Genomic DNA, 18,211 nt, shown 5'->3' on the forward strand with positions numbered 1-18,211 from the left:
TGACTGAGCCGCTCAGGCACCCCTCATCTTTTATTTTTTTAAGTTACTTGGCTTTGGCAGGAGTACAAAGAAAGCAATTTGGGGCAAAGTCTAAGGCAAATTTCTCCCTCTTACCTCATTAGCCAACACTTTCCAAAATGTGTGTACATTTTAATTTTTAAACAAAAGAATTGAGCGATTATGTTCTGCTTCTAAAAGTATTTTCTAAACACAGGCCTCAGTTAAAAGATTTTTCTCTTAGTGCCATCTACTGGTATAATGTTGTAAGTACAACTTAAGTAAATTGGAATCTGGGTAACATTTTGCTATTGTTTCAATTATTTTACATACATAAATTTTGCTAAAAATTAAAGTACTTCAATTTTAAATGCTAATAGTAGGTTCTCTAATTTAAAATACAATTATATAAGAAAAACTAGAAGTTGACTAGTAACAGACTGTCTTGGGTGCTCTTTCCTATTCGTATATTCCTGGTATGTCTACAGTACGTCAAGAAGAATAAATAATAAAGCTTTGATGACATTATATTAAAAATAAATTTTCTGGGCGCCTGGGTGGCGCAGTCGGTTAAGCGTCCGACTTCAGCCAGGTCACGATCTCGCGGTCCGGGAGTTCGAGCCCCGCGTCGGGCTCTGGGCTGATGGCTCAGAGCCTGGAGCCTGTTTCCGATTCTGTGTCTCCCTCTCTCTCTGCCCCTCCCCCGTTCATGCTCTGTCTCCCTCTGTCCCAAAAATAAATAAACGTTGAAAAAAAAAATTAAAAAAATAAAAATAAAAAAAAAATAAATAAATTTTCTATAGCACTGTGAACTCTTTTAAAATAATGTGAGCCATTAACTAATTTGTTTATTCATGCAAAAAATTATTTATCATGAACTCAGTATGTGCCAGGCACTCTGCCTGTGGATACAAAACACTCATAATCCCTACCCTACAGGAATTTACAACTTTATTACACCGGAGTGAAATGTTGTTCCTTGTACATGGGTTTTCAGTCTTTACTTTAGCTATCTATTCATCTCATGTATGGACATTCACATATATGACAGTGAAATGAATGATATATACCTCATTTTGTCTCAATAAACATCTTGTATTTGGAAAAGATTTTTCTTCATAATAATGAAGATTATTCATTCACCCTTCCCCATGTTCCTAAAAGGTATTTGGTACTTATAAGCCTAGAGATTTTACAGCCAGGAGCTTAGAACTAATAAGTATTTAATATATGGCAGGAATGGTGAAGGGAATTGACCTGTAAAATGGAAATTATATTCCATTAGTTATCTTTCATTCTCATTAAAGTACTAGAAAATATGGAAAAGCCAGTGCTGAATACGCTATGTACTTAGAACATTCTTTCTCATTTAAGAAAATGTACTCTTAATATTCCCCTACTGAAACCTTTCTAACTGTCTCCTCCTTACCCTCAGGATCAAGGCCAAACATTTGAGGATAGGATGCAACTCTTTTATGCTTGAGATCTTGCTTACTTCTGTGGCTCTATTTCCCATGATACTCCTTATTCTCACCTTGCAATCCATCCAAATTCAACAATTTGTGTTTCTAACAATACACCATGGGTCTTTTTACCCCACTCCACCTAAACTTCTGTTTGTCATTCAGACCACCTGGGTGGAATTGCTACCAAAATGGCTATCATTACTCCCACTATGACAGTCCCAAACCTGGATTTATATTTGTTCTGGGTTTCCCCCTGGACTCTGCATAAGCTCTCATAATGACACATGTTACTTCTCCTATGTTGTGAAGATTTGGGATCACCTCTAATACACTAAAGACCCCGCATTGGCTTACTTGTCATTTTAAACCAATTGGTTGGCATCACTTGTGACGTATTCTATATACTCAAAAATTATTTGTTACGTGAATGGATGGCATTTGAGACCTGTTCACTTGAGACAATTATTTTGAATTTTATTTACTTCTGCTTTTCAGAGTTCGTTATCTAGCCAAAAAAAATATAACCCACGATCCTGAGAACCACACAGTCTCTTTTCTTCAGCCCAATGAGGCCATCTTCGAGCCTTCACTATCAGCTGGAACAGAGAATGACACTTGGACTGTTCTCAATCTGGCTGTAGCAGTAAGTAGACAAACAACAAAAGTACTGGTTTTGAAATACTCTAGGATCCACTGTAGTGGATCTTATGATTAGTACTCTCATCAGATATTCTTCATTTTGTCATTTTAATAAAAATATGTTCCTATGTCATTATTTTGAATGGATTTAGCATCATTTGGAAAAATGACAAAATCATAACAACTGAATTGGAAGACTACTTTATCATTAAAAAAAAAATAGGATTGAATTTTAAATGTCTCCTTGTGACTGGCACTGAGGCAGAGAAATGTAGTCATCTAGGGATTAGATAAATTGCACTTTTTGTCCTGGCAAGATTGAGCAGTAATTTTAAAGGTAAGGTTAGATTTGTTTCTATTAAACTTAAGGCTCGTATTAAATCCATCTATGTGTTAAAAATATGATACTAAAATTGATGTCTCAAACAGTGATTTTTTTTTATAGGCTGCACCCCATCTCTACCCAAATGCATTTGTTCAAGTGGTACTCAATTCACTTATCAAAAAGTCAAAATCTTCCATGTTTCAAAAAAGAACTGTGAAAGAGCTCTTGTGGGGCTATAAAGATCCGTTCTTGAGTTTGGTTCCATATCCTATTTCCACGACAGTTGGTGTGTTTTTTCCTGTGAGTACCAAATATGAATGTTGATTTTTTATATCTTAGATATCTTAGATAAATATAATGACATTGGCAATTTATAATTTTACAACTTAGTGTGTTCCATGATTTCTGATCTGGGAGTAGCTATTCTAATTTTTATTTTATTATTTTTATTATTTATTTATTTATCTTGAGGTTATTCTAATTTTTTAAAGTCTCTATCTCAGATGGCTCTGTAGTTAGAAAGTTTTACTCATCTAAATTTAACAATTAAATTTAAAATGAATAAACTGAGATTTAATTAGGTTTCCATTCTTTGATAAATACACAATTGTCTAAAATAGGTTGTAAGCCAATAAGGCTGTGAATAATATTTTCTGTTTTGATTCCCCTTATCAAAAAATCAAGTTTAATACCATATTTTTCTTTGTGTTAAATGTATTCATCTTAACATTCCTCCTTCTCCAGAACTCTCACAAATTTGTCTTAATAAAAATTTAAAAGTTAGCCTAAATTGGAACACAGTGAGATTGATAAATCAGCAATGTCCTATTTTAATGCACTTTGTCAAAGAAATGGCAGTTTGCAGATGAAAGAAAAAGTGAATTTGGCAATGTACTTAAAATAGTTTAATATTTTGAATTATAAATAGGACAACTACTGAATTAGAATTTTGACTGATTTATTTGGCACTATATGTGATATTAGTTATATTCTCCAGTTTATTGTTGTTATTTTACCTTTAGATAGTGTTTAGGATTGAAAGGTTATATGCCACTAAATAGGAATGTAGAAAGCTTTAAAGGATCAGAGATTCAGTTACTATGTTTTGGCTCAAAAACTCTTAACATCTTTCCTTGGCTGATTGCATTTTTAATTTTGTAGGCCTAAGTTTTATATCCACTTGTTAAAGATCATACCATTTAGAAAGAAAACAAAAAATATCCTAACATTTAGAAAACCTCTAGAAGTCTTCCCTTGTTCTCAAAGTTTTTTTCTTAATATTCCCTTACCTCAATATAATAGGAGTAGTGATCAAAATTGCCTTACTGGCTTAGTTATGACTAGAGTTTGGATCATGGCAACTTCTGGTATTGGTCTTCCTTCCTTTGTCTCAACCCCTAGCACTTATTTCGAGGTGCCATTTATAGCCTATGTTTTTAAAATGTTAAAGACCAATAATTTTAAAACTTTATTGCATATATATTTCAGGCCACATAAAATAATTATTAATAATCGATAACTGGTATTTGAAAAATATGAACATGAGTTACATACTTTATAACTTGGAAACTATGACTTGTCCTAGAAGTAATTTCTTCTTGTACATATCTTTTCAGTACAACAACACTGCAGATGGAGTTTATACAGTTTTCAGTGGGAAAGACAACATAAGCCAAGTTGCCATAATTGACACTTACAAAGGTAAAAAGTAAGTATCCAGGTAAAGTGTGTGAACTCCAAAGCAGGAGGGGTATTTATTTAATAACTGCTAAGGCACAGGCACTAACTATGGTCCAGATCTGCCTCTATCTCAGCCCTGGAACTTCGTGTTCTTTGAGGTGTTAACCCTTTAGTTGTGACAACTGGTCACTAGTGCATAGTTGCTAAATATCAGCCTCACTATAGAATTAGCTTTACCTTTGTACACAGGTTCTCTTACATAAAGAAATCCAAAGTGAATTCCATCTCTGTTGCATGGCCACCACCACAGTACACTCATACGGCCACAAATGAAAGGAAGAAAAGCATTACATCAGCTGATCAACTAGCAGGTAGAAAAACATAGTTTTCTGGGTGTGTTTAACTTGTTGTATTGAGCCTATCAAATAAAAATTGTTCATTCCACCGCATGACTTCATGTGTCTCTATAAAGTTGAAAACTTAATGAATCCATGCAGATGTTGTCATGGCGTTTTCCTTCAAAATTTCTTAATTTTGTATATTGATAAATCAGCATTTTATACCTTTATCAGTGCAAAAGTGGAATTAGTACTGCAAATATAGTTCTAAAGTTGCCATATTAAACTTGAAAATAAAGACCAGGCCTCCTCTGAAGTAGTAATAGAATGATTACTATTCTATCTTGTTACTACTGGATTACTACTATGCTACTATTCTGAATGAATAGTAGATAGCCATGATTTGCTTTTTTCCTTAGCTCCTGCTTAATCATCTAGAGTACACATAATTTATCATGTAAATTTATCATGTAACAAAGGAAGAATCTCAATAAATGTCAGGGAAGAAAGTCATCTTCTCTTTTAATCAAGGTTAATAAATATGCTTTGGATCAGTTATTTCCTGGAAAGAATACAGTAATCAAAATTCAGAGAGATTAAAGGTTTTTATTAATTAATACAAGTAACCACTGCCTCACACTGAGTCCTTATCTAAAAATTGCATACAACCATTAAATATTCACTTAGGTAGTAGTTTTTCTTCTATAGATTCCATACTAACATCTTTTTATAGAAAAGTATAGTGGAGGAAAACTCACACTCCTAAATGCTTATTGCAATGAAATCACATCACTGTATATTGAGAAACACAAGCATTTTTGCCTTTTCAATATTACAGAGATATTTTGAGGAGAGTTACTAAGTGCTTCTAATTGGAGTAAGAATTCCACCTCAGTTTAAGATTTGATAAGCTTAATGTAACTGGTCATGGCAAGACTGAGCATGATTAACAGTTTATTCCGTTTAAAAAAGTAACATATTAAAAAAATAAAAATAAATAAACAGTGAGACTAATTAGAAAAAAAAATTTTAAATAAAAAAGAAGCAACAACTTGCCTTGACATCTCGCTAGGTGATACATTATCTGTGGGGAAAAACCTGGTTTTGCATCACCAAAAAGTGGCTGAGGATACAGAGAAATTTTTACTATTTTTATTGCTTCCAGATATATATACATATATCTTACTTAGACATCAGTATAGAAATTAATAAACTCTGTCCTACTTTATTTTTTTTAATGTTTTTATTTATTTTTGAGACAAAGAGAAACAGCATGAGCAGGGGAAGGGCAGAGAGAGAGGGAGACGCAGAATCCAAAGCAGGTTCCAGGCTCTGAGCTGTCAGTACAGAGGCTGACACAAGGCTCGAACTCACAGACTATGAGATCATGACCTGAGCTGAAGTCAGACGCTTAATCAACTGAGCCACCCCAGTGCCCCAACTCTGTCCTACTTTAATGCAACCTTATGCAAGAGTTAAAAGGGAGAAAAGTATAAATGGATGATCTATATGTTTCCATCTCTTTCTTCGACATCAGCTTTTCTTTCTTCTTCCCTACACCCCTCTTCTCCCTCATACTGAGCTTACATCAGTTAACCACTTCATATTTACCTATGTATTTTGAAAACTCAACATATTACCAAATAGTTCATTTCTCAAAATGGAAAAAAAAAATTCTCTGCTATGTAGAGATATACATTTCTGAGGTATTTCTCCTTTTTCTTTTTTCAGAACTGTTTTCTATTCTAAGTTGTGTTAAGTTAACATTTGGCACTTTTTATTTTATAATCTGGCACTTAATGGTATTGGGCACTTAATTTATCTCAACAAGATGAAACCTTCAAACAAAACATAAACCACAGGACTTAGAACATTGCTTAAACTTAGCATTTGTCACACATCTAATCTTTATTTTAGCAATATTGAATCATAATAGACAAAGTAATATGAGAAAGGTACTCTAGAAAAGAGAATGTTTATTCATTTCCTTTCTTTTTATTCCAAAGGAATCTCTCCTATTGGCCAAGTTATTGTGACATGATTAATGGTACAGGTAAGGGCATTTGTTTTGTGGTAATAATCACCATGAACCCACCTCCCTCTCTCCCACAAATTCCACCATTGTACTTACAATGTTCTGAGTGTTAAGGGTATGTGTTTACCTATCTTTATATCCCAAGGACATAATTGAGAGTGTCTATTGTTACACAGGCTTAGTAAATGTCTGCCTAATGTGATGGGATTTCTGAAGATTAATCCTTGAGGATTAGCCTTTACTGCATTACTAGGGAAACATTTGATTAGTAAAACCTTGACTACATGAACTATCTTCATGGCAACAGAAGTAAAAGAGTAAAAAGAAAAACTTAGAAAAGTAGTTAATATTCACATGTTTTATAAATACTGTACAGAAAATGATTTAAAATTGAAACATTTTAAAAATGAAGATAATTACAAAAGGTAAAATCTACTTTCAAGTGAGATTTCAAGCAGAAGTAGAAACTGTGAAGTTGCAAGACCGAGCCCTGTATTTCCGAATAAGGTGATCAGAATGAAAGAAAAAGAAAAACAAAAACTTAACAGGTTTCATGCCCACTAACCATGAAAAATGTGTGCAAAAATGAATATTCTGAACTAGAAGTGGGGAGAAAAGAAAGTAGAAGGAACTTAGATTTGCAGCATGGTTAGATTTGGCTTCTTCTTCTCCATGAAGAAAAGCAAAATACACGTAGACCTATTAGTTTAAGAACTAAGGTTTTAAAAAGCAAATGGGGATCAATACCATGAGGTAATTAAAACCTGAGATAAGGTGAGCTCTCAGCAATGCAGAAGCAAAGACAGAGAAGCATGATGTTTACAAAGTTGGTGAGGCAGTACCCTGTAGGAAAACAATATATTAAAGATGAAGAAAGTTAAATACAAAGTTATGTAAAGGGTGGGGAATAAAAACAAAACACAGGGTATTTACTTTCCCAAAGGTATTGTTGAGCTTTACATGCCTATTTAATTTTGTTACCACTGTCTTCTAGAAAACAACAGCAAAAACACAGTTGAGTTTGCTTTGTAGCAAGTTTCAAGAAATCCCTAAACAAAGCATTTCTGCAAATAAATTGTCAAGTGTCCTAACACTACTTACTCCAACAATTACATAAGTGTAGTATTTCAGACTTTAAATACAGAGAAACAGATTGTACTGCTCCTTAATAGCAATGGATTCTTCATGGTAATGAAAAGAAAAAAAAAAAAAAAAAAAAAGCTATTAAGCAATTCTGTCCAAAGCTAAAAAGTTTTAAAAGGGGAGGTAAAGGATTCATTAATCACAAAAATATAAGTACATGAGCATCAGGCATAAAGTTAAAAGTATCTAAGAGGAAAAAAGAAGGAAAACAAATGAGGATCAGAGGGAGATTGGACAGAGCAGAGGACTCTGACGTGATCACTGGGAGAGAGATTCTTGGTTGATAGCCTCAGGGAAAAGCAACCAACAAAACTGAAAAAGTCATAGTATAGAAGTGTCCCCTCTACCTTCAGTGAGTAAGAAGAGACAGAACATGAAAATATTGATACACATCTGAGTGTTAAAAAAAAAAAAAAGTCTGCAATCTTGTACTTATTTCCATGGTACTTGTTAGAAATAATTAAGGCATAATCTTCAATGATATTTCAGATAATGATTCTTACAGCTTTTTAATGTATTCTTTTCCTTCAATGGTTAAAGTGTTGGAAAGGCAGTTGGAGATGATGTCCACTGAGTCACCTATCTGGGGAGTTTAAACTAAACTCTAATATCCAATGCTCTCAATACCACAATCAAATTCACTGTGATATTCTATTTCATTGATCACAAGAGTATAAGTGAAATGTTTTAAGATCATAAGCTTGAAGCGTAATTGAAGGATCACATTCAGTTCTGTGGCTCATTTTAGTGATACTTATTTGAGAAGCTAATAGAGGAGTTATCGAGTTATTTCTTCATATATCCAGTGTGTTCCATGGATCATAACCATAGTATAAATTCAATAAACACAACAAAATCCTTTTTTTAAGGTGATGGATACATTTCAAAGTAGTTAGAGGAAATTCTAGTTAGTGAGAGAATTTTAATAAATTTTTAAAATATTAGTCAACCATTAGGACAAATGAATCCCTATAAAATGTAAGAACAACATAACTCTAACTGAAGTCCTAAGTGAATTTCATAGAAATAAAAGTGCCACTCTCCTTAAAAGGTGGGGAGATTTCAAAAACAAACACAATCACAATTTTAACAACATGTGATTTTGCTATTACTTTTGTAAATATTTATTTTTAAGGTGTGGGAAAATTTAACATGAAATTAAATACCAATGAATATATATAGTATACAGACTTACTGAATATGGTAGCTGCTAGCCCTGTGTTGCTATTAAGGAATTGAAATGTGCTGTAAATATAAAATACACATGGGATTTTGCTAATTTTTAGATCGATTACATGTTGAAATGATGGCATTTGAGATACATTGGGTTAAAAAAATATATACCTGTTTTATTTTTTTCCTATAAGAAATTGGCTACTAAAGAATTTAAAAAGTACATCTACAGTTTGCATTATATTTCTATTGACCATACTGGAATAGAGATTTCTAGATTTTTCTAGGATACACATTACATCTAATCCCTTGCCACTGGCTTGATTTTTGAACAGACGCAGCCTCATTTCCACCTTTTGTTGAGAAGACGCGAGTGTTACGTTTCTTTTCTTCTGACATTTGCAGGTAAGACCAAGACGCCCAATGTATTTCTGTAACTTAGAATTTTTTTTTCCTCAAGTGACAAAGCACAGACCAAGAAGCTTATACTTAATAATTATGTTTTCTGAGAAGACTAAAATACACATAGGGAAATTTTTCTTGATTTATTCAGGATAAATACAATATGGAATTGATAATGTGCTTATTAACTTTTCTAAAAATTGAGGGCTACAGGAGGATATTTTACATAATGCAAATTATTTTATTCTCATTTTTAAGCTTGAACTTTTTTTTAAAAAAACTAAACTAGTAGTATATTCAATAGCAATTATGTCTAGAAGGTCATCCCCATCTTTCTAATGTTGTCCAGAGAAGATGATGCCTTTGTCACAGAACTATGTTAATGTCACATTAACAGCCTCTTTTAAAAATGGTGGAACCCAGTAGATACCACATAAGCATTGGAGCCCATGCCAGTTCACTCTTAGCCCTTTTCCTAAAGATCATATGTTTATGGGCAAACTTTTAAAATATCTCAGTATTTTCCTTATCTGTAAAATTGAAGAGAGCAGTGTTTCTTCATATAGGGTTATGTGGGGATTAGAAGAAATAGGTATAGAGCCCCCACACATTGCCTAGGTGTTGGTGAGTACTAAGTAAACGATGGAGGCACTCAGTAAATAATGAGATGTATATCAAGAGACTCACATGCAAGTACCTCAGTGAGTATGTGGCCTTTCTCTCCAGGATTAAGTTTTGAAAGAAAGCAATTTTAATTGTATTTCATGTAACCTGGGCGCAAATAAAGGATTTGAGGGAAGTCATATAAATATTTAATCTACAGAGGAAATTAACTATGAGAAACGTCTTCAGTGTAAATAATCCATGGTAATACATAAGCAAAAATTGCTCTTGGAAGCTTTTGAGAACAAAGAATAGTTCACGCTCAGGTATTGTGTCCTGGTATGCCTTAAAATTTCACAAGAAAGTTTTTTCATGTGAATTAAATGAGGATTTAAAATTCTAACAAGAGTATCCAATCTTTCTTTTAGTTTTTTTTAACGTTTATCTATTTTTGAGAGACTGAGAGAGATAGAGCACGAGCAGGGGAGGGACAGAGAGAGAGAGAGAGAGAGGGAGACACAGAATATGAAGCAGACTCCAGGGTTGGAGCTGTCAGCACAGAGCCTGATGCGGGGCTCAAACCCACGAACTGCGAGATCATGACCTGAGCCATAGTCAATTGCTTAACTGACTGAGCCAACCAGGCGCCCCAAGTATCTAATCTTTCTTATTTAAAGCAAGAATATAATCTAAAATTAAGAAGAAAAAATAATCTCTAAAATGTAGTTTAGGTTCCTGGAATAAAGCTCTTTTTTCTCTGTGTTTAGGTCAATCTATGCTGTGTTTGGAGCTGAAATTAACCTGAAAGGAATCCCTGTCTATAGATTTGTTCTTCCATCCACGGCCTTTGCATCTCCACTTCAAAATCCAGATAACCATTGTTTCTGCACAGAAACTGTTATCTCCAATAATTGTACATCATATGGTGTATTAGACATTGGCAGATGCAAAGAAGGTAAGTGTTCTCAGTGTCACAGTCCATGATATAATTTGAAGCCTTGATGATGAGTGAGCATCATCAGGGAAATACAAATCAAAACCATGAGATACCACTTCACACTCATCAGAATGACTAAATTAGCAACACAGGAAACAGATGTCGGTGAGGATGCAGAGAAAGGGAAACCCTCTTACACTGTTGGTGGGAACACAAAATGGTGCAGCCACTCTGGAAAACAGTCTGGAGGTTCTTCAAAAAGTTAAAAATAGGGGCGCCTTGGGTAACTCAGTTGGTTAAGCATCCAACTTTTACTCAGATTATGATCTCATGGTTCGTGAGTTTCGAGCCCCACATCCAGCTCTGTGCCAACAGCCTAGAGCCCGGAGCCTGCTTTGAATTCTGTGTCTCCCCCTCTCTCTGACCCTCCCCTGCTCATGCATGCTCTCCTCTCTCACTCACTCACTCTCTCTCTCTATCAAAAATAAACAAACATTAAAAAACTTTTTTTAAAAAAGTTAAAAATAGAACTACCCCATTGCCCAGCAATTGCACTACTAGGTATTTACCCAAAGGATACAAAAATACAAATTTGAAGGGGCACATGCACCCCAGTGTGTATAGCATCATTATCAACAATAGTCAAACTATGCAAAGAGCCCAAATATCCATCGACTGATGAATGGATAAAGATATATCACATACCACAACTTCTTTATCCATTCATCATTAGATGGACATTTACACACACATATATACAATGGAATATTAGTTGGCCTTCAGAAAGAGTAAAATCTTGCCATTTGCAGTGCTATGGATGGAGCTAGAGGGTATTGTGCAGAGCAAAATAAGTTCATCAGGGAAAGACAAATACCATATCATTCCACTCATATGTGGAATTTAAGAAACAAAACATGAACATATGGGAAGGGACAAGAAAAGAAAGGGAGGCAAACCAAAAAAGGCTCTTATGTACAGAGAATAAACTGAGGGTTGCTGGAGGGGAAGTGGATGGCGGATGGGTTAAATAGGTGATGGGTATTAAGGAGGGCACTTTGATGAGCACTGGATGTTATATGTAAGTGATGAATCACTAAATTCTACTCCTGAAACCAGTTTTACACTGTATGTTAAATAACTAGAATTTTAATAAACACTGAAAAAAATACACAAAATAAAATGCAACCTTGAGGCACCTGGGTGGCTCAGTCAGTTAAGTACCTGACTCTTGATTTCGGCTAAGGTCATGATCTTAAGGTTTTTGAGATCGATCTCCTCGTGGGGCTATGTGCTGACAAAGTCTGCTTGGGATTCTCTGTCTCCCTCTCTGTCTGTGCCCCTTCACCACTTGCTTGTGCACACACTCTCTCTCAAAGTAAATAAATAAACATTTTTAAAAAAATGCAACTTTTACCCAAGATCCCTTTCAACCAAAATTTAAAATTAAAGCGAGAAAGCAAGAAGACAGTTAAGGAAGCGTGGTAATAGAATAATTTTGCTTTGATTTTTGTTTTGTTTTTGAGGTCCCAGTTGCGTTCCAGTGTTGTGAAACTTAGTTATTATTAGGTAAAACCATACCGATATTTCCCTTCTACTTTGGACAATGTCTATTTAGGTCCTTAGCCCATTTTTTGTTACCTGGTGTTTTGTTTTTTTTTTTTTTTTTGAGTTCTATGAATTCATTATATGTTTTTTATATCAACTACTTACTGAATATGTGGCTTGTATCCATTCCACAGTTACACTTTTCATTTTGTTGGTTTCCTGGGCTCCTTTCAAATAGATGGTAAAACAAGAATAATTCCGAGAGTACTTTGAACATCCCAACTTGTCCATCTGCCATATTTCTAGATTTTTCTTCCCTAGACATTGGTAAATAAAAATATGTTTTCAATATGTCTCTGAAAGAAGAATTGACTTAAAAACAAAACTTGGAATCTTATTTAGCTCACCTTCATATTGGAGTCAATGTGAAGGCAAAAAAGAAGACCTCTTAAATTAATTCTCAGTTCACAGACTTATTACTGCCTGAAACAAGAACATGATGGAAATTTTATGCTCAGCAGCTCATCTTTACATATTGAAAATTGACATCTAAGGAAGAACAGCAGGCATTAACTTACTGTTTAATAGGATGATGCATAAATTTTTATTTTCTTTTTGTACAATAGTGATCAGGTAATATAATTCTCCCCCACCCTCACTCCCCAATCATTGTTCAAGCCTAGTTATGCATTCTTTTATTTTAAAATTTTTATATTTGGGCTGCCTGAGTGGCTCAATTGGTTAAGCATCCGACTTAATTTCAGGTCATGATCTCGCGGTTTCTGAGCTTGAGCCCTGTGTCGGGCCCTGTGCTGACAGCTCAGGGCCGGGAGCCTGCTTCTGATTCTGTGTCTTCCTCTCTCTCTCTCTGCCCCTCTCTCTCTTTCAAAAATGAATAAACATTAAAAAAAGTTTAAGTTTTATTTTTAAGGAAATATTTTTTGGGTGGTATGCGAAATGAGAAAAATTATTTATCTCCAATATCTCTTAAAATGTTTTCAGGAAAACCTGTGTATATTTCACTTCCTCATTTTCTACATGCAAGTCCTGATATTGCAGAACCCATTGAAGGCTTAAATCCAAATGAAGACGAACATAGCACATACTTAGATGTTGAACCTGTAAGCAAACATATTATTGCTCTGATTTCATTAAATTGAAAGAAAAAGTAAATTCTCTCCTTGTTAATTGCAGTTACTGAATCAAAATCTTGATATATTACTATTATTTCAATCAAAATGACATTGATTTCTTTCTATTGTTGCTTATGAAATGTCAAGGTAATTAAACTTCAGTTTCTCAGCATATGGAAATTTATATGCCCATCTAATGGTTCATAGGTCAGGAATACCAATGATGGGAATGATTCTAATTGGCTTAAAACAATTTGAGATGTATAAAATAATCATCAAACAGTAATTTATAACTGTAAATACTGCTTATATGAAGAGATACTGTGTATTATGAGGAATTAAAAGATATTTTATGGGTATTATGTGAATTCAGGGCAAGATCTATTTCACTTAGGGCCAAGAAAAATCAATAAAAATTCCTGTAACTCAACAGTTTAAAGTTTTAAATGATTTTGATATTTTCCTCTTCAAAAGTCAAATGAAATGTCAAAATTTTAATAGTCATGTGTCACTTTAAATAATGATACAACTAGTATAATTACACTGAGGATACATGGATTTTTACTGAATATATATTTGGCCTTGTGTAGTTTAAGAATCTAATTATATGAGCTCTGTGTTTCCATGTTGCTGATTACCAAAACCATGTTAGGTAACTATCATGAATCTAACTAAAACCTTGACATTTGGTTGGGCAAAGAAATTGTGTATGCAATACCTGCATATACACATGTAATTATAGATAGCTATTTGGTTAAATATCACATATGTAACTAAAGACCTGACATTTTGTTGCACAAAGTCATTATGTGTGCACATACCCGCATACATATTTATGCCTGCATATACACATGTAATTATAGATATGTAATAATTTAATATGTCCAATTAATTTCACAAGTTTCAAGTAGTGTCATATTAAATTTTACATAATAATAAAAGTAAGTTTGGATATTGCAACTTTTTGTTTAAAGTTGGTAGTTTGTTCTCTTTTTAGATAACTGGATTCACTTTACGATTTGCAAAACGGCTGCAAATCAACATATTGGTCAAACCAGCAAAGAAAATTGAGTAAGTCTCTTAAGTGAGGTTATCACTGCATGATTTTTGTAGTATTTTCTTTTCATAGACTAACTCACATTCTTATAAGAAGTGGAAAGAATATAAAATTTCAACTTCTCTTTGCTTAATGTCATTAAATAATTATTAAATGCTTATGATAATTTTTTAAATTTATAATTATGCCTAGTGTTTATAGAAATGATATTTACACATATTTTGATATGTTTTAAGTATTTGGTGGTATCTCTCATTTTGCTAGCTGTCCAGATACTTCTATGACCATAGTTTCCAGAATTCATATTTTACCTTCCTGGGTAGAATTTGTTGAAAGGGAAAATCTGTGCTTAGAAAAAGTTAATCTAATTATATATCTGTATTAAACAGATTTGTAAGCATGGAAAATGTCTGAGGAACAGCTATATTAACATTCAAATGACTTGTTACAGGGAACAGAAATCAAGGAACTTAACCAAGTTGCAAAAGCAACTAATTTCTGAACATATATTTACACTAGTACTTGTTGAAATTTCTGTTGTGTATGTGTAATATATTAGTATATATTTTCATAATTACTTTTAATATATATTACAGGGCATTAAAGGGTCTTAAGCGGAACTATATTGTGCCTATTCTTTGGCTTAATGAGGTTAGTATTTTTATCTCTCAGTCATTAAAAACAGTAAACTTCATTGGTGTTTCAAAATTAAATATATATGTATAGTTTTTGAAGTTGTATATGTTTTCATTGCCCATATAGATGAATATATATATATATTTGAGAAAACCCAATCACATAGTTGTATCAGTTTTCAGTATTTTTCTTTTAGAAAATCAAAGCAATTTCTATCATTTTAGATTATTTTCAAAATGCATCTTTAGGCACTTTTTCTTGGCATAGTGCTTATTTTAAGAAAGAGTCATACATACATGTAACTCCAAATAACTCAAGACTCAGTGAATATTATACTGGTAATAAAAGTCAACCAAACTTATAAAGGCCAGGTTAGAATAGGTGTATGCAGTCTATCCTATTCCCTGATGACATAATTTTAGTGTAAACCATGATATCAATTAGCCCCAGAATTGCGGAATGCAGTACATAAAACTTCAGAGCGATTGAAACTATTGAAACCTTGCCACTTAAAGGGAGCATCTTTTGGAAAGGATGTTATAAGGTCATTCTGAAGATCAGTGAAGCCTAGCATGTTCAATAGTGCTATATAACATGTGCAAAGTGGGGGAAGGATTATATTTCACTAAGTATTCTACCTTGGCATTTATTGCCGCCTTTGACATGCAAAGTGAATTCTCCTAGTTTATCTTAAACATACAGATGACTAACACCTATGCAAGCATTTGGAGGAAAGAGTGATATGTAAGTGGAAGGTTTTAAGTCTTTTGCTTTGCTCATCTATTCAAATCATGTTAATCATTAACTTTATTACAGACTGGTACCATTGGTGATGAGAAGGCAGAAATGTTTAGAAAAAGAGTGACTGGAAAAATCAACCTTCTTGGCCTGGTAGAAATTACCTTACTCAGTGTTGGCGTGGTGATGTTTGTTGCTTTTATGATTTCATACTGTGCGTGCAGATCAAAGAAAGTAAAATAAGTAAGTATACACCAAAAATTATTACCTGTATTCATTTTACCAAAGAGGGGTTATAAAATTAGCCTACAAACATTTTTAGATTTGTCTACCCAACTACCATTTTCAATATATCCTCCAAGTTTTGAGATATCTAATGTAAATTAAAACACAAAGACTGAATGAGTAAATAAGGCCTATGAGCAGATTACTCATTGCATCAAGCAGATTACTACATTGCATCTTAAGTTCTGGGAGGAATGGAATAAAAAAATGAAATTATCACCTTTGAAAGTACGAATATAGCTTTAGTGCAAAATCCTTTTAATTTTTTTATTTTTTTTAATGTTTATTTTTGGGAGAGAAAGTGTGAGCAGGCAAGGGGCAGAGGGAGAGAGAAGACAGAGGATCCAAAGCAGACTCTTTGCTGACAGCAGAGAGCCCCATGCAGCGCTCGAACCCCAAACCTGTGAGATTGTGATCTAAGTCAGAGGCTTAACTGAGTCACCCAGGTGCCCCAGTGACATTTTGTTTCTTGATTATTTCTAGCTAATTATAACAAAAAGTCACAAGTAATTAATACATTATTGTCTAGGGCAGGTTATGGGAGATTGAAATTATTTTTTTTAATATGTATTTATTTAGAGAGAGCCTGAGCATGAATGGGGGAGAGGTAGAGAGAGGATCTCTGTGTTGACAGCACAGAGCCAGATGCGGGGCTTCATCTCACCAACTGTGAGTTGATGACCTGAGCCTAAATCAAGAGTTGGAGGCTTAACCAACTGAGCCACCCAGGCACCCCGAGATTAAAATCCGTAAGGGATTTTCCCACTGCTTTCTGATTAAGAACATTTCTTCTATTTTCCAGGCAGTAAATGAGTTTCGAACTTTATGTACCAGCTACATCAGGACCATTGTTACTATTGACCTACAAAATGAAGATTAAATATGCTTTATTTTTACGAAACACACCTTCTAGTTGAAGAAATGGTGGCATTATTTTTGCACTAAGCAGCAGCATATTTCTAACTGATTTTAAGATATTATTAAAAATTTATACTTTGAACACAAAACCGGAGCCTTTTAAAATTCTTCATGTTCACAAATTGATTTCAGTTTCTATGGACCTGGCTCAAGCATGAACCAATTGTTTTTATTTGGTACTGATTCACCAACTGGTTCCCTGGTGGCAAATTCAGCACAGTGCACATTCTCAACAAATGTTGGACCCTGAACGCTTGTCTTCTTTATCAAGGGAAAACATCAGCGTCCCTATTCGTTGCAATAGACTGACGCCAGGACTGTCAGTACATCACATTTCATGAGCGCCACCAATTGTGAAAGACATTTAAGAATGGAAAGTAAATGATTGGCCTTAAGAGCCATTCATTATATATTACTTAAGTTTCTTTCTCTGTGGAATCCTTTGTACAGCAACAGCAGGCATTGTAACCATTTTCTTACTTTATAGCAAATGGGCTTACATTTTATCACTAATTATGCAAATGGACATTATTTTTAGCACATTTTGGCTCTTCATGGTTAAGAACTTTGTCATCTTCCACATCCTGAAGCTCTTCTAGCAATACGGGGAGATTGTGATCTTTCTGCTCAGTTACATGCAACTTATGCTTGGCAACTTCAGAATCCTGTGCTAGCATTAAGAGATGTAAATGACTATAAAGGAATTATCATACGAAAGATTATCAAGGATTGAATTGTGTTAATACTTATTTGTTGTAATAGTTCTTATTTCCCTTGTCACCTCGGAAAGACTGGTCTCAAACATTAAAATATGTTCTTCCTCAAATTCCTGTGTTTTTCATGGTTCTTGTGACACAAAGCATTCACCCTAATTTAATATTCCATCTGAATCTCTATTTCCTTCTGGCATATGCTTTCTGAATTCAATCATGACAACTTTCTCCTAGGCTAAATTTTTAAGCAAATAGGAGGAAAAACAAACAAACAAAAAAACGATATTTTGTTTCATCCTCTGCAGAAGCAGGACTTGAGCTCTAAACTGAAGGATTTTTCCTTTCTATGAGGAGACATACTGGTAAGTAATCTTGCTTTCTTCAGCAAGGGTTCACTTATTGGAGAGAACTAATCCTCCTAAAAAGTTCCTCACAGAAAGGGAAGATG

The 18,211-nt window shown here is 33.9% G+C and overlaps 1 protein-coding gene across 6 annotated transcripts in view; it reads left to right on the forward strand.

Annotated features, from left to right (window-relative positions):
* Positions 1–17,872, forward strand: part of CD36 (CD36 molecule) — a 75,711-nt gene extending 57,839 nt beyond the window's left edge. For all 6 annotated transcript variants that reach the window (XM_030307848.1, XM_030307847.2, XM_030307849.2 and 3 more), the window contains 11 exons: positions 1,959–2,106; positions 2,548–2,727; positions 4,044–4,135; positions 6,452–6,498; positions 9,132–9,201; positions 10,569–10,756; positions 13,286–13,404; positions 14,414–14,487; positions 15,070–15,124; positions 15,926–16,090; positions 16,935–17,872. In XM_030307848.1, coding sequence (XP_030163708.1) covers positions 1,959–2,106; positions 2,548–2,727; positions 4,044–4,135; positions 6,452–6,498; positions 9,132–9,201; positions 10,569–10,756; positions 13,286–13,404; positions 14,414–14,487; positions 15,070–15,124; positions 15,926–16,090 — 1,138 coding nt within the window. In that variant the 3' untranslated portion in view covers positions 16,935–17,872. The remainder of the gene's footprint in view (positions 1–1,958; positions 2,107–2,547; positions 2,728–4,043; positions 4,136–6,451; positions 6,499–9,131; positions 9,202–10,568; positions 10,757–13,285; positions 13,405–14,413; positions 14,488–15,069; positions 15,125–15,925; positions 16,091–16,934) is intronic.
* Positions 17,873–18,211: the final 339 nt, after the last annotated feature.

This window comes from Lynx canadensis, chromosome A2 (assembly GCF_007474595.2).
Source record: "Lynx canadensis isolate LIC74 chromosome A2, mLynCan4.pri.v2, whole genome shotgun sequence".
Classification (NCBI taxonomy): domain Eukaryota; kingdom Metazoa; phylum Chordata; class Mammalia; order Carnivora; family Felidae; genus Lynx; species Lynx canadensis.